The sequence below is a fragment of the Microcaecilia unicolor genome, chromosome 2 (assembly GCF_901765095.1).
Source record: "Microcaecilia unicolor chromosome 2, aMicUni1.1, whole genome shotgun sequence".
Classification (NCBI taxonomy): Eukaryota; Metazoa; Chordata; class Amphibia; order Gymnophiona; family Siphonopidae; genus Microcaecilia; species Microcaecilia unicolor.
The window spans coordinates 163,456,350-163,478,893 of record NC_044032.1 but is presented as its reverse complement, the minus strand read 5'-3'; the positions used below and the strand labels follow the sequence as shown (position 1 = coordinate 163,478,893).

Sequence of the window (22,544 nt, the reverse complement as noted above, 5' to 3'; positions counted from 1 at the left end):
TATAGAAAGACAGTAATTAGGTATAAAAGATATGAAATAATAAGACTACGTAAAATGTAAATTTGATATTTTATTTCGAACCATGTCACAATGACAACTCAATCATTTTTACACAGTATCAAGCCAGCCCATCTAATACTTTATTTGATCCCAAGATGAGTATGTGATCAGGTCCAGAGTCAAATAACACCAACTCCCTTAAATGAAGGGGTACTTCAAAATTAAGATCATTTGGAATGCTGGGTAAAGCATCTACATTTCCTTCCATGAGAATCTTCTGTCTGTTTAGATGAAATGCATGGCTCAGCGTTGACTTCATCAGTAGTGCCATAAGTACACTTGGCAAGAGAGTCTCAGAAACTCTGCTTTGATCTTCTTTTGGTCCAACGTTTGCTTCTCCGGTGATCTTTTTCAGATTTCCTATGGATTTTTGGCACACGCTTTTGCAGTGTTTCCTTCATGGTTATGTTCAGCATTATCATCATGGAAGATATGTAATCCATCACCAAGTAATGAAGCATGGCATCTCAAAGTTCTTGCTTTGCTGCATTTGTGTGCAGTATTGATGAACGTTTTTTTTTTTTTGCAAAATACTGTACTCTCCCTTGACTTCCATTTATGACGAGCATTCTCAATCGCACTTTTAACAAAGTTTATACTAAATTGTAAATAATTTTATCAGATGTTAGAACTACGTTTTCTAACTTACCATCAAACAGAAACTTGTACATCACACTAGCTACTTCCTGTTAACATTCTGCAGCTAGCATTATAAAAGATTGTAACCAACAGCCAAACAGCTATACATAAGTGTGTGCCTTATGTGCATTCCTGAAAGACTTCAAAGACATTTATAGTTTACACAATTTATTGTTTATAATAATTGAATCTAAAGGACACAATAACTTGCATAAAAGAGATTTACTTGTAATAAGCTCAAAGACCTAGCCTAATCCCTACCAGTAGCGTAGCCACAGGTGGGCTTGGGTGGGCCAGGTCCCACCCATTTATAGCTCAGGCCCACCCAACAGTAGCACATGTTTAGTGGTAACTGGTGGGAATCCCAAGCTCCACCAGCTGAAGATTTTCCCCTGAGGGTAACGAAAACGCTACTCTCCATGACACCGGCACCTGCGCATGCTCAGTTTTCAGTGCATGCCTGCTGCCAAGGTGGAAAGAAGCGTTTTCCCACAAGCTGAGATCATGTATTTTTTTTTTTGGGGGGGGGGGGGGGGGGAGAACACTTTGTGCCCACCCAATTCTTGCCTAGGCCCACCCAAAATCTGTTGTCTGGCTATGCCCCATTCCCTACTAGCCTTTGAAGCTCATGTAACAATATTAAATCTAGAAACCAAAGTTCTTCATGACAATACATTCTTGTGACCAATATTTAATAATCAAAAAAGGCAGAAGTGATATTTTGCTGCTGTTTCTTCAAGGGATATAGGCCAGTGGTCACATCATGACACTGTGCATGAGTGCCTGATGGAATTCAGTGGGTTACAGGTCAGTGTCATTTTAGATTGATGAATCTTGCCAATTGGCAGTCACTTTTTCATAGATTAAAAAAAAATTTGAAAATATAAAATATGTATTAATTAGGAAGGAGGGGGTTTTTGGTCGATGATTACAATAGTCGCCAAGGGGTTCTATTTGTTGAGCCAGTTTAAATGCTCAGGGTGACTCGACCTGGTGAAATCTGAGACCTTTTCCTCCCATCCAAAAAACATTGTGGTGAACTCAGGGTCCACTGTTTTGATGTATTTCTTGTGACCAGTATATCAGTGACCTAATGGATTTATGACCAGTAGTAGATGTGTCCATTATACGTATGACCACAAGGTCCTATGACCAAAAGGTGCAGTGATCAAAGGCCTTATGACCGACTAACTGTCCTGTGGCCAAGTAGGTATGATGAATTGTCCTATGATCAATAGTTTGTACTTCGAAAAAGATCAGCAGGAGGAGATTGTTTTGTGTCGAAGATTAGACAGGATATGAGGGGAGAATTTATATGAGTGAGGGGCTCAAAGTGCTTTGGGGAAATGTTTGAGGGCTCAGAGGTGGGTATGGAGATCAGAGGGCCTGGGGATTATGTAAGTTTATGGGAGGACGGGAGGATAGTTTTGGTTTTTTTAAACACACAAACATAAAAGGATCAGCATCCTAGGTCATCAATTTTCCCTTTGTTCCCCTTTCGTACTCATCCTTCTGTCTGCTTCTGATTCACACATTTTCAAACCCCTCATCTCCTTCATCCACTTCCCCTGAAATCTCTCCTTGGTCTCCCTTATTCCTTTCCTGCCTGAATTCCTTCCCCTATCCCTTTTCTCTCACTGTCCTTCCTTCTCAATGCTGATCAGTGAAGTGCCTTCTTTCCTTCAAAAATAAATAATCTGAACACACAAAAAATGTCAGAAAACTCTGTCTTAAAAGTTGCAAAATTACATCAAGTATAACTTGAAAATGAGAAAATCACTGGCTACAGTACAATGCACTTTTTGTAATCTCCTTAGTACAATAAGAAAAACAAATAACGTAATAGCATCCAGAAAATTTAGACCACAAAAATGTGGATCCAACAAACATTCTGAGGTAAGTTGGACTAAGAACAAATAAAACAGTAAAAAAAAAAAAAAAAAAGTAGAATGTAGCCATCTTACCCTGACATTACCAAATAACACGAGACACTGAATGGAACACTGGACACATTCACTGAATTTCCCACCCTGCTATCCAGAAAAATGTACTATTCAGAGGGTGTAGGTAACATAGTAAATGTTGACAGATAAAGACCTGCATGGTCCATCCAGTCTGCCCAACAAGGTGGGCAGAGTTGTATCTGACACACTGCCCAGATTCCACTTCTTCATGATTAAACACTGGCATACTTAATCTCTATCTCTCCCTGCCAATTTTGGGGTACAGACCATAGAAGTCTGCCTGGCACTGGTCCTGCTTCCCAACTTTTGGAATTGCTGTCAAACTCCAGCCTTGTTCCTGATCAGGCGTTCAGTGTACAGAAGAACAACATCGCAGGAAAATACCACAAAGGGAACAGCAAAGGTGACGATGATGCTGTATGTAGTCTACAAAGTTTATTGATCAACATTAACAACTCTATGGTCAACACAACGACTTGATACAGCCGTGTTTCGGCCCAGCAGCCTGCTTCAGGAGTCTGCCTGTGTTGTATGAATGAGTGGAAAGATGTTGTTAGCTGTGTATATCTCTCAGGCTAGTTCACTACAGGTCTGCTCAGAACTAACAGAAACTGGTTCTTAATGAGCAGATCCATAGTGATTTAGCCTGATAGATATACACAGCTAACAACATCTTTCCACTCACTCATATACAACAGACTCTATGGTCTGTTGATCATAGAGTCGTTAATGCCTGATCAGTCTTTGCAATTTACGCGACCCAGACTGTAGGAGTCTTCCCAGCATTAATCTTACCAATCTCTAGATTTAATGTCAAACTCAATCCATCTATGAGATCATTTAAGTTTTGCTTTAATTGGATCCCATCCTTCTATATAGAGAATCTCCGTGTTTCTCCGACGCATTCTTGAATTCTGTCACTCTTTTCTTCCTCGCAACTTCTCCTAGGAAGGCATTCCATGTGTCTACCATACTCTTCAGTGAAAAAGATTTTCCTGGCATTGCTTCTAAGTCTCCCACCCTGCAACCTTAAATCATGACCTCTAGTTCTACTGCTTCCCCATCTCTGCAAAAGATTAGCTTGCATATTATTACACTTCCCACTAGTTTTGTAAACTCGTACACACAATTTTACGCTTACCCCCAGATTCTGTCTATGGCTCCTGGAAATCTGCACGGAAACTGAAGCATATTCTATAACAGTACACATAATTTAGGGCCCCTTTTACCAAGCTGCAGCAAAAGGGGGCCGGCACCGGCATCGGTGCATGTTTTACATGTGCGCCAAGGCCCCCCTTTATCGCAGCTGGTAAAAGGGAAGTCTCGCTTTCCTGCAGGAAATGGCTGTGTGGCAAGTAAAGCACTTGCTGTGAGGCCATTTCAGGGGAAGGGGGGACCCTTACTGCCACCCATTGAGGAGGTGGTAAGGGCTCCCGTGTTAACCTAGCAGTAACTGGGCAGTGATTACCGCCGGGTACACTCTGGCGCTACAAAAATAGCGTCGGAATTGACATTGTGCGCCTAGTAAAAGGAGCACTTAATTGGTTAACTAGCTAATCAGCGCTGTTAATTGGATGTTAACAAGCAATTACCAACTGCTTAGCGTACTCTTTTGCTTAGAGGAACGGGTGCTCTGCCTTGGTGGGGTGGTGTTCCACCCTGGGTGGCAAGCAAAGTAGGTACACCACTTCTGAGCATGCAACTTCAAGGGGGCTTGGACCTGTGGGGGCATGGATAGATCAGGGGCGTGCTTACACTTACGCATGCAGGTTATAGGATACTAGTATTGATGTACCTAACTGCCTACAGTTAGACACAATCATTTACATATCTGCTCATGGCTAAAGTTAGGCGCATCAAATGTATGCACAATTGCTCTTTTACACTCTCTGCTTAGTGCACATCATTCCAGCGCCTAGCGTTAGGCAATCTATAGAGCATTACCCCCATATTCTCAAGAATAACAATTTATTTACATGCATGGTAAGGGATATTGTGACTTAGATCCCTGCCCAGCAAGTATGCTGATGTTTCTTCCTTCTAAGGGTCTTCTATGGGTACAATCTTTCTTCAGTCTTATGTTTGCTCAAGATTGTTCTTATACAGAACTCTCCAGAATTTCACTCCTACCTATACTTAACAATTATTCTAAACCTACGTGAATGGGCTGTGTCGGTATTACTGCACCGACAGCCACTAGCACGGCTTTAAAAGGGGGCCAGTATTATTGGCTGTAAAAAAAACTTGTAGCCATTAGTTAACTTTATGGGGTGCAGTCACATATTGCCAAACGTTTAGACTTTAATGTATGAAAAATTATTCCCTACAGCAATATATCTGCTGCACATTTTTAACCATCTCAAGTTAGACTTTTAGCATGGAATGGTGGGAGTGGAGCACATGAAACTCCTAGTTATTTTCAGTGTGCTCTACACCATTATTTAAATTCTTCTTTTTGACTTCTATTTGGTACAGGCAGAGCCGGAAAACTGAAAAATCTCCCAGGTACCTTCATATGGTTTCCTGTACTGCATAACTCATATAGTGTTGCAGAGACAGTGACTAGAAGTTCCATTATCCCTATAGAACCACCCACAGCTAAAAAAAAAAAAAAAAAAGCTGAGAAATGAGATGGAGAAAGAGTAATAAAAGGAGTGGGGGGAAAAAGGTAGGCAAATGAGGAACAGAAAAAAAAGAGAGGTGAATGGAGAGGAAGGAATGGTTAGTGGGTAAGGAGTATGGTAAATGATGGAGAAAATATAAATAGGAGATGGTGGAAGGAATGAGCTGAAAAGAGCAGGAAAACGTAGAGTGAAGGAGGAAATAAAAAGAGTGAGCTACATTAATAAACAGATGAAAAAAGAGTAATTGAAAAACTGTTAGGCAAGAGAGCATGAGAATTATTGCTGAAAAGAAAATTTCGGATGCTCAATGAAATTAGGATTAGTATACTGCTCCTCTACCTAGAGCCCGACAGAAACCAGGTTTTTTTTTTGTTTCGAAGCAGATTTGTACGCACCATTTCATTCCCCAGGTAGGACAGACATGGACAGTGGGCTAGATTTTGTATATGGTGCCTGCAAAATCTGCGCTAAAAAATATACACCTAGGCATATTCTATAAAGTTTTTCAACATTTAGGCATACTTTTTTAAAAATAAGCCTAAATTTCCACGTAGGTTACAGAATTTGCCGAGCACCCGTCCACGTGACTAAATTTAGTTGTGGGCAGTTACGCCAAGTAAAACTGGGTGTAAATCCCGAGGCCCAAATTAGGCGCAGACCAGGTGTAGTCTACAACAACGCACATAGATTTTAGAAACACCCACAACCCGCCCATTCCACACCCATGGGCACGCCCTCTTTTCAACTATGCGACTTAGAATTTACACGCATCATGTTGCAGAATATTCTTAGACAGTTATGCACGTAAATTCTAATTAATTACTATTAGTGTCAGTAATTGCTTATTAAGTGGTAGTTATCAGTGTTGATTGGCTTGTTAACTAAGTTTTGCGCACAAATCCGGAACATGACCAGATTTGCACATGCAACTTAAGTTGCACTATATAGAATTCAGGGGAATATGTCAAAATTCTTGATTCAATGTGCAGAAACTGTTAAAAAAAATTAAGCTGCAGTGTGATGCACCCGGGCAGATAAAGGCATCTTTGCAAGGCTTCGTTCTGTTTCTGTGAGTCTGACGTCCGTCAGAAACAGAACAAAGCCTTCACGGGAAGAAGAGGACCTTGGCTGACGGGGATTGGGGTCCCCCGCCAGCAAAGGTAGCCCACAGTGGCGACGGGGGAGGGTTGTCGGCGGGTCGAGAGGGTCGTTGGTGGGAGGGGGGTCGAGAGGGTCATCGGCAGGGGAGTCCAGGGCCAAATCTACGGGGGCCCAGGTCCCCGTTGCCCCATGTAGGTACGCCACTGCTGGGTAGTCTAGGTTTCAGAAAGTGCTCCTATTGAGCAGTGCTCTTCTGGAGGAATTAGTGAAGGTCACCCATTAATTCATCAGTGAGTGATGTCCACCCGAAAAGTGAAACTGGCACAGAATAGTGGCAGGCTCAATGACGCCTTTGGGAAAAAATTGACTTTAATGTATTTAAAATGGCTGACACATATTTATGTTCTGGCACATAAATGTCTATGTTGCTATATCATAGCATAAATATTTATTTGCTAGAACATAAAATTTTTATGTGTCTATGTTGACCTGTTTAGGATTCTGAAATAGATGCTTCTGCCGCATGTAACCAGTATGTAAACGTCCATTTCTCCATGTACACCCTCTATGTCAGCAGATCCTGTTCTGAGGTACTAGCGGAACTTGAGACATCTTGATCTGGACAAATTAATTCCAATTTGTCTGTTCTTTCTTAAATTCTGTCTCCACGTTTTCAGAAGCATCCCCACATCTGAACGGCAGCATTTAAACCTTTGATTCTCTCCTATGTTCCCAGTGGCAAATCCTTTCCCTCCTCTCACTTATCACTCAGTGGCTGAATCATTACTCTTTGAATCCAACGTCATCTGCCTTAGGTTACTGGCCTGCCTATTTAGCGTTTTTCAAGGCAAATTCTTCGTATTATTCTTTCTCCCATATTGGAAACATGTATTAGTCACATTCTTCTCCAATCTGCCCCTCTTCTCCAATTATACTAGCGAAAGTAGTACTCAACCGCATGTCTTTATGTCTTGAGTCATCTCTGATCCTATAACCTGTCAAGGAGGTTTCAGAACAGGACACAGCACCAAATCACTATTAACCACCCTGTACAAAGAAATCTATACTTCTCTCGATCAATGATTCTCTGTCATCTTAGCGTCCTTGAATCTGTCATCGGCTTTTGATCTTGTAGATGACAATATTCTTATCCATTGTCTTCATTCCATAGATATCTATGGTCTAGTTCTTAAATGGTTTGCATCATTTCTCACAGAGCGCACTTTTCAGCTTCTCACAATAGCTTTTTTTCTTCTTCTTGATCCATCAAAGTGGTGATCTGCAGGGATCTATTCCCACTCCAACACTGTTCAACTTATTTCTCACCCCTGTTCTACTTCTAACCCAAATGCAGGGCTGTACTCCTTACAACTACGCTGACAACATTCAGGTTTTAGATACTCTACCAACCCCTTTGTCCTCCATACAGGCTCTTAGCAGTTGCTTATCTGTTTCCTCCAGGCTTAGCAATACTCTGCTGTTCCTAAACATCTCCAAATGCAAAGCCATGTACTTTTCTGACCCCTGCTTATCCACATCCACCCAGCCAGCTATCAGCGGTCACTCTTTTCAGTACAGAGACTCTCTGAAAATTCTAGGCATCCTCTTTGACCACATAGAGGGGCATTTTCAAAAAGTCATCTGTCAGAATCGGAACGTCTTGCTCATAATGTCCAAAAGGAACCTGTCTATCTCACAGCCATTTTCAAATAGGAAAAACATTCCGATTTTCTTTTTGAACATGGCTGTGAGGTGGATGATTTTGTGCTGAGAACATCCAAAATGAATAGCCATTTCCCAAAGAGAAACCTCCTACTTATGAATGTCAAAAAACCAGGGATGAGGATGTTTGGCATCATTTTGATAAAAATGGCCACACAGATGTCCAGGCAGAGCAGAGGGAGTAGCATAGTGGTCAGTTCAGTGGACTTTAAACCAAAGGGCCCTGGTTCAAATCACACTTTTATCTCTCTTATTTTCTAATTATGAGCCTTCAAAGAACAGAGAACTACCAACTGTACTTGAATGTACACCACTTCAGTAGTTTCAGGCTTGCTGGTGGATTATAAATTTAGGTACAGTACGTTTACTTCTATTTCGGTTGGGCTCATAATTTTAAAAAGTTAGTGGGATTTGAACCAGGATAAACATAAAGGAATCCTGTTCAGAAGGAATGGATCCTAAGGAGCTTAGCCGAGATTGGGTGGCAGAGCCAGTGGCGGGAGGCGGGGATGGTGCTGGGCAGACTTATACGGTCTGTGCCAGAGCCGGTGGTGGGAGGCGGGACTGGTGGTTGGGAGGCGGGGATAGTGCTGGGCAGACTTATACGGTCTGTGCCAGAACCGGTGGTGGGAGGCGGGGCTGGTGATTGGGAGGCGGGGATAGTGCTGGGCAGACTTATATGGTCTGTACCCCTTTTCACCAAACTAATTGAGACAGAACGAAACCTTGCGCGAGAAGCAAGAGGACCTCGGTTGGCAGGGGTTGAGATCCCCCACCATCAAAGGTAGCCCAAGGCATTGGCGGGGGAGGGTTGGCGGCGGGAGGGGGGGTCGAGAGGGTCGTCGGCAGGGGGGTCCAGGACCAAATCTACAGGGGCCCAGGCCCCAGTGGCCCCATATAGCTACGCCCCGGGGGGAACAGATTGTTTTGCTACAGTTTGATATTTCTGTGGTGTTCGATGCCATTTATCCTTTTTTATTGCTTTCAAGAATGGCAGATATTAGAATCTCAGGATCTGTATCTAATTGATTTACTGATTTCTTGAGTAGAGGAGTGTGGTAGCCGTGTTAGTCCACTCTTAAGGTTATCAATAGAAATCAAACAAAATAAAACATGGAAAAGAAAATAAGATGATACCTTTTTTATTGGACATAACTTAATACATTTCTTGATTAGCTTTCGAAGGTTGCCCTTCTTCCTCAGATCGGAAATAAGCAAATGTGCTAGCTGACAGTGTATATAAGTGAAAACATTCAAGCATTACTATGACAGTCTGACAGGGTGGGAGGAGGGGGGTGGGTAGGAAGTATGCATGGGGACATCAAAGCATATCATTGATATTCTAACAGGGTGGGTGTGGATAGGTGAGGGGAGGGTGATCAACAGGGACATACAGCTTTATGGTTTATAATGGGCTAGGAACCCCAGATCCTTGTTAAGTCCTTTCTGTTGGGTGTTAAAATATTCAATCATTCTGACTTCAAAGGTCTTACGTTCTTGTATGGTTTTAAAGTTACCTTTGAGGATTCTCACTGTGAAATCACTGGTACAGTGTCCTGGTCCTGTAAAATGTTGACCAACAGGCGTGGGAACCCTGCTGGCACCAGTATTGTTCATATGATGTCTATGTAAATTGAATCTTGTCTTAAGCATCTGGCCTGTTTCTCCAATATAGCATCCTTCGTTACATTTTTTACACTGATTGATATATACCACATTGGAAGATGAGCAAGTGAAAGATCCCTTTATGATGAATATCTTTCCTTTGTGGATGACTTTGGGGTCCTGTGAAATATTTTGGCATAGTTTGCAACTGGATAAATTACAGGGAAGTGTGCCCTTCTGTTCCTTTTCAGTCTGTGAAGGAAGTTTACTTCTGATTAGCTTGTGTTTTAAATTGGGTGGCTGTCGGAAGGCCAGTACTGGTGGGGATGGGAATATCTCTTTCAGTAATTCATCCTCCTGGAGTATAGGTTGTAGATCTCTTATGATTTTCCTCAGTTTTTCCAGCTCTGGATTGTATGTCACTACAAGCGGGATTCTGTCTGTGGATTTTTTCTTTTTGTACTGTAGCAGATTCTCCCTGGGTGTTTTGAGGGAGCAGGCAATATTCTTGGAGATTATTTTGGGGTTGTAGCCCTTCTGTTTGAAGGATTCAGTCAGGGTTTTAAGGTGTCTGTCTCTGTCCCCTGGGTCAGAGCAGATACGGTGGTATCTTGTGGCTTGGCTGTAAATGATGGATCTTTTTGTATGTGAAGGATGGAAGCTGGAGTTGTGGAGGTAGCTACATCTGTCTGTGGGTTTCTTGTATATAGATGTTTGTATACAGCCATCACTGATTGAGACCGTGGTGTCCAAAAAATTGACTTTTTCTGGGGAGTAGTCAATTTTGAATCTGATTGTAGGATGGTATGTATTGAATGCAGAATAAAATTGTTTCAGAGTTTCTTCACCTTCCGTCCAAATCATAAAAATGCCATCGATGTACCGGTAGTATTTTAGAGGTTTGGTCTGGTGTGTATTCAGAAATGTCTCTTCCAGCTCAGCCATAAAAAGGTTGGCATATTGGGGTGCTGTCCTGGTGCCCATCGCAGTGCCCATTATTTGCAGATAGATATCATTTCTTGAAGAATCGTAGTTATTGTGTATGTACGTCAAGATAGAGTTTTCTGGATATTGGTCACCAGGGTGCGGAGTCCTTGTCTCCGGTATTCAGTTTCTTCATGTCTTCTTTAGGTAAACTTGAGCTTAACCCTGGAGATATGTTATTTTATGTGGTTGATATTTTATTTCTTTTACCAGTGCCTCTTAAAATCTCTGATTTACCGGAAATTGTTACATCAGGGATCACTTGAAGGTTAAAATTAAATGCAAATAAGACAAAGGTTTTATGGTTTAAGAGATTATTCCTAACACCCAAGACTCTGTTTCAATAGTTAGTATCTTATCATCTGCTAATCTTATAGCAGGAACAATTTTGGACTCTTCATTATCTTACGGCCTTTGGGTTAACTATTTGTGGAAAAAGACATATTTTTAAGTTACAACAATTGAGGAAGCATTTGCACTTTTGGTTCAGTTGATGATACTTTCCCATCTTGATTATTGTAATGTATTTGATATTATGTTCTAAATATTTTAAAAAGCTTCATTTTATACAAGAAACTGCTGTAGGTTTACTAGCATTTGGGGTTATATGGCAATGTTACATTGGCTTCCGGTAGCCAAGCGTATTTCATTTAAATCACTCTGTTTTTATATCAGATCATGTATGGTTCCACTTCAGAATTGCTGATAAATATGGTTCAAAATCCTTATTTGCTCGCTGGGCTGTTTAAACAGCTTATTCTCTATCCTTTGTCTTTTGGTAAAACATGATTTTTTAGAATACTTAATACCATCTTTGCTGTTATTGCTATACCTTTATCGAATTCTCTTCCATTAATTATTAGATTTGAGAGGAATTATTTAAAATTCTGTTTGAAAACATATTTTTTTGAATGCTGGTATTAGCTATAACATTTGTTATTAAGCTAACTAGTATGATATGATTGCATTATATATAACTTTAGGACAACTTTTAACGGTACATTGCGTTGAACCCTTGTTTTAGGGGAAACGGTGATTAATAAATATAACATTGACATTTTGGCTCAGCCAAAAAAGGCTTATTTCTCTTCTGTGACGATCTAGAAATATCAAGAGCAAAGGTCAATATTAAAGTCCCCCAGTAGTTCTTTAATGTAATAGGGTAATGGGGAGATGCATTTGATATACCGCCTTTCTGTGGTACAACCAAAGCAGAACTATTTCCTGGAACTATCATCACTTCCCCTAAATCAAATTCTACTTCAGTAAAGGCCTCCAATTTCCATATGCAATACTAAGATCTTCAGTTGAGGTATTGTTGCATTTTTCCAGTTCTGTAACTTGATTTTCCAGGTGATTAATTTTGACATCCAAATCTGCACAAACTGAGCTCTCTGGTAAGCTTTTGGAATTATTTCCTAGAGAGAACCAAAAAAGGGGAAGCAATGTTATTGGATTAGTAAACATTAGTTATATACAGCCTGCATTATGGACTTATCTTTCAAATATAGTATTGCATACCATTTTTTATCACAAAAAAATAGAAGTCTGTGCATGTGTGGTTGAAGTTAGGGAGCAATTTATAACCACACACCTCACAGTAAGGGCATTGAGTGACTCCTTAAAAAGAAAGGCCTGATTAGTTCAGGACTCTTAAGCTTTAGAACAGATAACAGGGAAGGGGATATGATAGAAGTTAATATAATCATGAGTGGTGTGACATACATAATAAATGACCTGGCTTGGCTATTATCAGAGACAGGATGCTGGGCTCAATGGACCGTTGGTCTTAACCTACTGTGGTATGTCTTATGTTCTTACTGTATTGACAGTACTTGCATAGATCTGCCATACATAGCATTGATTTTTAGGTAGCCTGTGTATGACATTATATTCAATTCTTTACTATTTTATAGAGGAAATGTTTATACATGTTTATAAATGATTATTCACATTATATAATATATTTAAATTTAATGAACTTTCATTTGTGTGAGACTAACCTATGCTTATTTCTTGGATTTACAGTCTTATTAAATTGGCTGTTCATGTTTATATGATTTATAATTGCTCATGAATGTAAAGTACTGAAAAACAAAAATGCATTAAAATACATAAAATTCATCAAATTCAATGCAGGAATATTCTTCAAATAGTTCAAAGTGAACTTGATTCTCCATCAATGTAAAAAGTTAAAGAAAGGTTTTACATAAATATAAAATGAAAAGAAAGGAATAATGAGTTCAACCTAATTGATATGGTGCAGGAATGGCAGCCAAAAAAGCAAACAGGATGCTAGGAATTATTAGGAAAGGGATGCAAAATAAGACCAAGAATATTATAATGCCTCTATATCACTCCATGGTATGATATAGTGGAATTAGAAACGATTTAAAGAAGAGTGACCAAAATGATAAAGGGGTAAATCTCCCCTTATATGAAGAAAGGCTAAAGAAGTTAGGACTGGAAAAGAGCTGGGGGGGGGGGGGGATATAATTGAGGTCTACAAAATCCTGAGTGGTGTAGAACAGGAGGAAATGAATCGAATTTTCAGTCTTTCAAAAAGTATGAAGTCCAGGGGACACTCAATGAAATTACATGGAAAAACTTTTAAAATAAATAGGAAGAAATATATATTTTTTTTTACTCAAAGAATAGTTAAGCTCTGGAACTCATTGCCGAAGGATGTGGTAACAGCGTTTAGTGTAACTGGGTTTAAAAAAGGTTTGGAGAAGTACCTGGAGGAAAAGTCCATAGTTGTTATTGAGATAGACATGGGGGAAGCCACTGCTTGCCCTGGTATTGGTAGCATGGAGTGCTGCTACTATTTGGGTTTCCGCCAGGTACTTGTGACCTGAATTGGCCACTGTTGGAAGCAGGATACTGGGCTAGATGAATCATTGGTCTGACCCAGTATGGCTATTCTTATATTCTTAACTTTAATGCAGTGCCACTATGCACCCAATTCATCACTACCCAAAATGACTCCCAAGAAACTTTTTTTAACAGTTTTTAATGCTTGCACATTAAAAAAAAACAATTCAATGACCAATTGCAAGAGGACAACACTAATCCATACAGCAGGGTCCTCAAATCCAGTTCTTGAGGTCTACAACCCAGCCTGGTTTTCAGGATTTCCACTATGAATATGTATGAGATCTATTCATTGCTTCCATTGATGCAAATAGACCTCATATACAGTAATCCATGCTGTATGGATTAGTGTTGTCCTCTTGCAATTGGTCATTGAATTGTTTTTTTTTTTAATGTGCAAGCATTTACGCCAACGAAAAGTTGGTGTAAATCCCTGAGTGTAGATTTACATGCACTGGACCGTATTTTATAGCAATGCGTGTGGATTTTGGAATGCCCATTTCCTCGCCCCTTTTTGCCTGAATGCGTTAGAATTTTAGACGCAGTACATTACAGAATACGCTTAGCAATGTACGTGCGTAAATTCTAATTTTTGCCAATTTGTGCTCGTTATTGCTTGTTAAGATATGTTAACGCTTATCAGCTTGTTAAAACAATTAGTCTACGCGTGTAGTTATAGAATACGCCTAGATTTACATGCGAAATCACACGTAACTCTAGGCACGCTATATAGAATCCGAGGGCATATATAGGTTCAGGCCCTAAGCGCTGTTCTGTAAATGGTACTCTGGACTTTGAGCAGATTCCAACAAAAAGACTTAACCGCAGCTGAAACCCAGCATAAATCCTGAGACGCCAGTAGGGCGTACAGCCTTGTATTCTATAACACTGAACCTAAATATTTGGAATGCCCCTGAACCTAAATATTTGGAATGCCCCTGACCTGCCCATGCTCCTCCCATGGCCACACCCCCATTTGAGTGGCACAAGAGACACTTTGGGCAGACAGCGTTATAGAACAGCATTAATTGCAATTAGCTTCAGTAATTGATTGTAAGCACCCAGTTGAATAATTAGCTTACCTGTGCATCTGGCCACTGCACCCAACTTTGGGCAACTTATTTAGAATCTGGAGGATTATATAAGATATGAACGTATTTGCAGAACAGTGCTTAGGTGTTTTTTTTTTTAGCATTTATCTGCATGTGTCATATTCTAAACATTTACACACACACAAATCAGCACACAAATATTAAGAGCCCCTTTATAGGATTACCCCTAAACATATCTACATCTAACACACCCATATCCAGTTTTATGTCTATAGCATACATGATACATACATGTAATGCACGCACATTCTTTGGAAAATACAGTTATCAGTAATTGAATTTATGCATCGAAGGGGTCTGTTACTAAAAGATTAGGAATAAAATGGGACCTGTTGCAGATAACTTGAGCTAACCTTTAGTAAAAGGCCCCCTGAGATTGCCAATCCTAATTGTAAATGTCTTGGTGTGGGTGTAACAAGCTTCCAGGAGATGTCTAAAAATCAGCACCTTTTAATTTTCTAAAGGAGATAATGATTGTGGAATTAGCAGAATAAAATAGGGGCCCTTTTACTAAGCAGTGCTAAAATGTGGCCTGCGCTGCTATCCCCAACACTGGTCTTTCCAGTGCGCTAAGACCATTTTTAGGGCTGCTGGGAAATGGCTGATTTTTCTGTTTTGGCAATAATGGCCACATGATAATCTTCCTATTAGAACATGAGCACTGAGTGGCCCTTTTATTAAGGTGTGCCGAAAAATGGCCTGTGCTGGTGTAGGCATGTGTTTTGGACGCACGCAGGTCCATTTTTCAGCGCACCTGGGAAAAAGGCCTTTTTTTCGTGGCCAGAAATGGACATGCAGCAAAATTAAAACCAGCACACATCCATTTTCGGCCTGAAACCTTACCACCACCCACTGAATGAGTGATAAGGTCTCACATGTTAACCAGGCGGTAGTCGTCAGCGCACGTAAACTGCCGATTACCACCGGGTAAGCCCCATGCGGTAGAAAATAGAAAATATTTTTTACCGTGTTTTGGATGCATGTGAAAAAATTACTGCCCGGGGCACACTGTAGCCGGGCAGTAGCTCCAACTTGACGTTCATTGTATGCACGCAGCGCCAACGTGCCTTAGTAAAAGGGCCCCTTACTCACACCAGTTTTGTAGGCAGTAAGGGCCCACGCGCTAACCATGTGCTAATCAGTGCGCGGCAATGTAGCTGTTGTATCTGATTAGCGCAGAACACGTCCACTCTCCACCCCCCAGACCCACCCCCAGCGCTAAAGAATAAAAACTATTTTTTAGCGTGTGGGTAGCATGCACACATGCAAAAACCTTTGTAAGCACATATTAATGAAAGGACCCCTTTGTTTTGTAAAATAAAAAAAATAAAGCAATTCCAAAATGTCGTACAACCTTAGGGGCTCTTTTACCGCTCGATCTTTTGGGACTGCCACTGGCGGTAGTCTGCCCGAGCGCGTGCCATTTCCGGGGGAAAATGAAACCTCCTGGAAATGGCTTGCTCGGCGGTAACCCGGTGGTAATCGGGCATCGCCGCGAGCTGCCCGGTTACTGCTGGGTTAACGCGGGAGCCCTTATTGCCACTTAAGTGGGTATCAGTAAGGGCTTTCCAACGTATGTGTTCTGAGGGCATTTTTTTTTACCTGCTGAGTTAAAAAGGGCCCTGGTGCGCGGAGGAAAAACAGACTCCACTGCCAGCACAGGGCCCTTTTTCCCACAACTTGGTAAAAGGGCCCCTTGGGGATTCTTTTGCTAAGGCACAGTAGTGATTCCCAGCGCGGCAAATGAGAGGAAGTGCAGCTTAGTAAAAGAAGGGATCTTTAAACGATGATATCTGAAACTTGATTTTTTTTAAAACTAAGAGCAATGGAAAAAAAATTAAAACCAAGGTCAATATTCAAGCCTGAAACCTCCCACCTATCATCACTAACTACATCAAGCAAAGAATGAGTTTTAAGAATGAGGAGTAAGATAGCGTAATTGGTAATATGTTAACCATGGGTATACAGTGTTACGATGTCGGGCTCCATATTAGGAACTGTCATCCATAATAATAATAATAATACATTGAAATCCAGTCTGGTGGTCAAAATTACAAATGGAATGTTAGTGACTATGTAGAAAGGAATTCAAAACAAAAATAGGAATATCATAATGCCTCTGTGGTAATCTATGGTTTGACCATTCCTTGAGTATTGTGTACAGTTCTGGTTACCATATCTTAAGAAAAGGTATCTCATAGCTAGGAAAAGTGGAAACAAGGTCAAAGGGGTTAGAACAGCTCTCTTATGAAGAAAGGCTAAACACCTTGGAGAAGAAATGACTAAGGCCCTAATGCACTATTATCCCCATTAAGAATCCATCCATATTTTCAAATCAGTAAAAATTACCATTTTGGAAATACAGATGGATACCCAAAGAGAATCGCATGCAAATGAGCTGTTCGCTGCTTTTGTGAACAGGGCTCATTTGCATGCGATGGGGGAAGCCAGTTGTCCAACTGAGCATGCGCAGAGCAGCCAATCGCAAAGCGTGGCTGCTCTGTGCATGCCACAGATGGCTTTTTGTTGTTGTTTTTTTTTGTTTCCCGCTCGGGCACCTGAACGCTGGTGCCTGCTTTTGTCCCCTGCCCCATCGGGAGAAAGTGATCTGGACAGCTGCCACCTTGCAAAAAGTTTGGCTGTCCTTTGTTTCCTCTGCTTTGCCAAACGTTTTCCTGTTGAGCCCATGCAGATCTCATCTACCCCAATGTCCTCTAGTCCCATTGCAGCAGTGACTAGGACCACGCTTTCTTTCCAGTACCTTCAGGGCTCGAGGAGGCTGCGTTTTCTTTCTCCATAGCCTCCCCGAGCATTCTCGTTATGCTGAGTTCCTGAAGGATTACTTGAAGGTTTTGTGTTTTGTTGTGGCTCAGCTGGGGTAAAAGACCTTTTTCTTTCAGTGCTTGTCTGCAGTAGTCAGGTTGAGGAAGTGAAAAAAAAGATCTGCTCTATGAGGGTCCAGTTGATTCTGATGGCTGAAATTCTTCCCTCCATTGTTCAGCTGTCATCTTAGGCAGTACCAACAGTTCCTGACCAACCGTTAAAATTTTGATGGTAAAGGTAGGGGCTGGAGGAGTAGCCTTAGTGGTTAGTGCAGCAGACTTTGATCCTAGGGAACTGGGTTCAATTCCCACTACAGCTTCTTGTAACTCTGGGCAAGTCACTTAACCCAGGCACAAATAAGTACCTTTATATAGTATGTAAACCACTTTGAATGTAGTTGCAAAAAACACAGAAAAGTGGTATATCAAGTCCCATTTCCCTTTCCTGTTCTTGCATTGGGTCAGAAAATGGCTTTGTATACAACTTAACCGGTACCATGATAGGAAAATGGCACGGAGAACTCCTTTGTGCATGTCTCATTTTACTTCTTGCTCGCTAAACCACTTAGAACTGGTATAAAAACCATGTTGCTGGCTCATTAGGTTTTGTGCATCTGATGGGCCTAAGAGGTCATATGATAAAAGTTTAAAGATTGTGTGATGCGGAATAAATTAATAGGAGATGGTTATCTACACTATCAAATGGTACTATATCTAGGGGGATACTCCATGAAAGTAGCAGGTAACAGATTTAAAACAAAAGTTAACAATTTTTTCTTTCAGGTAACGCTAAAATAAGTTATGGAATTTGTTGTCAGATAATGTGGTCAAGTCTTGAGTTCAGCAAGGTTTGGATAAGTTTTGGAATGATAGTTCTATAAATAATTAGTAGCCAGATGGACTCTCTCCACAGCTTGTTTCTGGGAATGAGCACTGTGGATGAAGCTAACTTACTGGGATTTGGTACCAAAACTTGGTCACTGTCAGTCAGTCTTGGCTTAAATCAATCAGACATCCTTCTGGGGAGAAAGCAAGGGATTTCAGGGGCAACTCTATGACAAGTTTCCAACATTTAAATGACATATTTATGCAGGCAGTGAGATTATTCTTTAAAAGCATGCACGTAAGTGTTCTTAAAGATTACTAGCGTAAACCAGCATTGGTGCACATAAATATAAGCGTTCATTTATGCCACATCTATGCAGTATTTACACACATCCTACGGTATTCTGTAAGTAGCCTGCGTAAATTTTGGCCACACCTATAACATGCCCACGTCCCACCATATAAACACCCCCTTGTATTTACACGCTAAGCCATTTACGCGCCTTAAATATAGAATAACACTTGGTGCTCTGCTGTCATTTACGTGCATAAGGTCTACCCTTAGGGGGAAATGTATCAAAGTGGGGCAGCCATTAAGAGAGGTTATTTTAGCGCATCGTGATATTATGCTAAAATAGCATGACTTGTGGTAAAATAAAATAACCCATCTTAACAGTATCCTAATTGTTAGTGCAGTGGCCTGAGAACCAGAAGAACTGAGTTTGATTCCCACTGCATCTCCTTGTGACTCAGGACAAGACACCTAGGGGGCCCTTTTACCAAACAGCGGTAAAAAGCGGCCGTAGCGCAGCCTTACACGGGTCATTTCCGTGTGCTAAGGCCATTTTTACCGCAGGGGTAAAATGGATGATTTTTCTATTTTCCTTATTAATGGCCACGCACTAATTTTGCCATTAGTTCAAGGCTATTAACACGTGAACCCCTACTGCCACACATTAATTAGAACACAACAATGTAGCTGTGCTAATCGATTAATGCAGAACACACTCAGTCTCTGCACACACTCACCCCAGTGCTAAAAAAGAATTTTTAGTTTTAGCGTGGGACTACCACACGCACATCCCAAAATTACAACGGGATGCCTCAACATTCCCTCAGTAAGCCGTTTTCTGCTACGGTAAACATGCATTCATGCTTACCACAGATTTGTAAAAGGGCCCCTTACCCTCCGTTGCCCCAGGAACGAAATAAGTGCCTGCATATAATAAGTAAACCACACAAAGGCGGTATATCTCATCCCATTTCCTTTCCCTTTTATTAGTGTGATTGGCAGCATTCTACAAATTTAAGCACTCAATTGGTGTTCAAATTTGGGTGACCTGTTAGGAGTTAGTGCAGTGGTGTGCTGGAGCAGGCTCTCACAGTCTCGCAAGAGCCGGTTGTTAAATTTTTAAGAATTTTGGGAGCTGGTTATTAAAGTAGGGCCCTCCATGGCTACTTTAACAACTGGCTCCCAAAATGTGGGCTTGGGCCCCTTGCTGAATTCTCTTTTACTTTGCTGGTGGGGATGCTGAGCCCTGCCAGCCAAGTAAATAGACTGCGGCTGCTCCCCGCTCCTTGTTTCCAGCTCTGAGCAGCAGGCTGGGACTTCTCCAGCATGTGTGAGAAGTTTCAGCATGCTGCTCAGAGCAAGACGTTGGAAGTGGTGGCAGTCCATTTATTGGCTGCCAGCAAAGATATGCCTAGTGTGCCCGCACGAAGGGAGGGAGAAGAGAGAGGCAAGTGTTGCTCCCCCTTCCCCCCCCCCCCCCCCCCCGGCCACCCCTGGCCCTTCCAACTGCAGAGCTGGCTACGTCCGGAGAAAGAGCCTGTTGTTAAAAATTTACCAGCACACCCCTGAGTTAGTGTGTATATTCTTTTAAATGAAAATAAATATTTCTGAAGATTTAAAGTTATTATGCAGATATGAAAGTTAATGAATGTACCAGTTTCATTACCTTACTTTCCAGAGAGTACTAGATTTTCCTTGCAGCAGGTTGCACAGAGAGTTTTTAAAGATGTAAAATCTCATTGAGATGTATACTTTTTTTTTTCTTTCAACAGATGATACAGTACATGAGTCGGCCGAGCCATCCCGTGGGGAGAATGCAGCACAAACACCAAGGATACCCAGTTGGATTTTGACAACCCTATCATTTCTCCTAGCAATGCTTTTGACATTATAGCACAGTGTGTTCCAGTAATGCCATCCCAGGAAACATCAGGGTCTTGGAATATCAGAGATCCAATTAACTGCTTATCCCAAGAAAGGGACTTTTTTTTATTGGTTTTGCAGATGTCAAAATTGTTTTTTGGGGGGAGTTGGGGGTTCAGCCTCAACTAAAACAAAAAAGGTCAGCTTACCCTCTCGCCCCTATTCCCACAGCTTTCCTTGTTCACCCCCTCCCAAAACTGAACAAAAAAAAAACTCCAAAAAAATGCCAAATTATGACACCAGTGATTCTTATTTTACTGTGCATTCTCCATTAGGAAATCACCACTGTTAACTCACTGTGTTATTTGTATATTGGACAAAGCAACAAGGAAAAATAGTAACAGATGAAGGCAGTAGAGGATGAGGGAGCTGGGTGGAAACCCAGGATCGTTTTATTCCTCAGTACGATATTAATGCCTTCTCATTCAGGTGATCATGCGAGACAGCATGCTGCAACATCAAGACTAGAGGAGAAATGTTAAGAACAGATATAACAAGCATCGTTTATTCTAGGAGTTCTTACTGTACTGCCATGTTAAGACCCTGCTCTCTGCATAACTGTCTTTGAGCACTCTTGACTGCACCAAACGAGAAGCATTTTCTGTCCTTACAATAAATGTTTATGCTTAAGAGTGTTGGTGCATACGTGAAACATGACCAGATGTAGATGAGCAAGGGGGTGTGAGTGCCTGTGAGTACAGCATACCAGATATCTCGCTTTCGAAAACGATCACCATGGTGCTACATTTTGTTTTCATTGTGGTTGAAACAAGAGGCTTTTTTTTTGAGTGATTAAAGTGGCCTTCCCCAAGGTTGGCTTTGAAGTTGACGGCCATTGGCTCTGCCTTGGGGTGACATTACTTTCAGAAGACAACAGTGGCCAAAGTTAACACTGGGGTTGCCAGTGTACACCTGAGTTTGGCTCCTCCCCATGCAAGTTCTAGAACACTGGGAAACACACATCAATAACACAAATGGTAAAATTTCAAAAACCGTGTGGGAAGAAGTAAGCATGACATCTGGAAGGAGAAGAGAAACGTTTAAAGTTCAGTTTGTGTTCACTTCCCTTTCAGACTTAGTCACAGTTGTAGAGGGAACGTGGTTATCTGCAGGAGGTTAACTTGATGGGCTCCCAAAGACTTTAACGAAATATTTTTTTTTAATCAACTAGATTAGAAAATGCATTATTTAGAAATATTTTATGCTGAGAATGACTGTGCGTGCTTGTAGTTAAATGTGGGAGAAGCTGTAGCTCCTGAAGCTTTTACAAGAATGAGGAATCGCCTGTTTCATGGAGTAAGCAGCGACATAGTAGCGAGTGTACACTTGATCCTGGCTGGGATTTCACAAGTTTGCAACCTGGAAATGTAAAATGTAGGTATTTGTTACTTATGCTGCCTTGAATTTTGAACTGAAGGACTATGATGGGATGGAGTCAGGCTCTTGATAATTTAATCCTTTCTCAACACCACATGATGTGGACACAGAAACAAAGCTTTGCAGTAGAAACTATGGTTATGCTCCATGCGAGACAAACAGACAGGAAAATGATTTCAGTACAATACCAAATTTTGTACATTATTTTTACAAAATCAATTATAGATACAATAGATTGCTAACAATGGATAGCGCTATGTGAACATAGCAAAGAGATCCATCTAGGACAGTTGATAAAAGAAGTATGATTGTGATATAAAAGATGTGTTCAGATGTTCAATCAGAACCTCGGTTCACATGACACCATACAGAGCAGCAGTTAATATCTAATGTAGGGGGTTTCTATTTATGCTGTACACTCATAGATGTTGGCTTCTATAAGCTTCCAACCCTTTAAACAAAATTACTGATATATTGCCATCAGAAAATTAATTTAAACACACTGAAATATTCAAGGGAGGGTCTCAATCCAGGTCTCAGAACACACCCAACCAGTCAGGCTTTCAGGATATCCACAATGAATGTGCATGAGATTGATTTGCCTGTAATGAAGGCAGTGC

The 22,544-nt window shown here is 41.1% G+C and overlaps 1 protein-coding gene across 1 annotated transcript in view; it reads left to right on the top strand.

The window, feature by feature from the left end:
* Positions 1–20,761, top strand: part of EFNA5 (ephrin A5) — a 619,210-nt gene extending 598,449 nt beyond the window's left edge. Inside the window, exon 5 of the mRNA XM_030193452.1 lies at positions 20,397–20,761. Coding sequence (XP_030049312.1) covers positions 20,397–20,518 — 122 coding nt within the window. The 3' untranslated portion in view covers positions 20,519–20,761. The remainder of the gene's footprint in view (positions 1–20,396) is intronic.
* Positions 20,762–22,544: the final 1,783 nt, after the last annotated feature.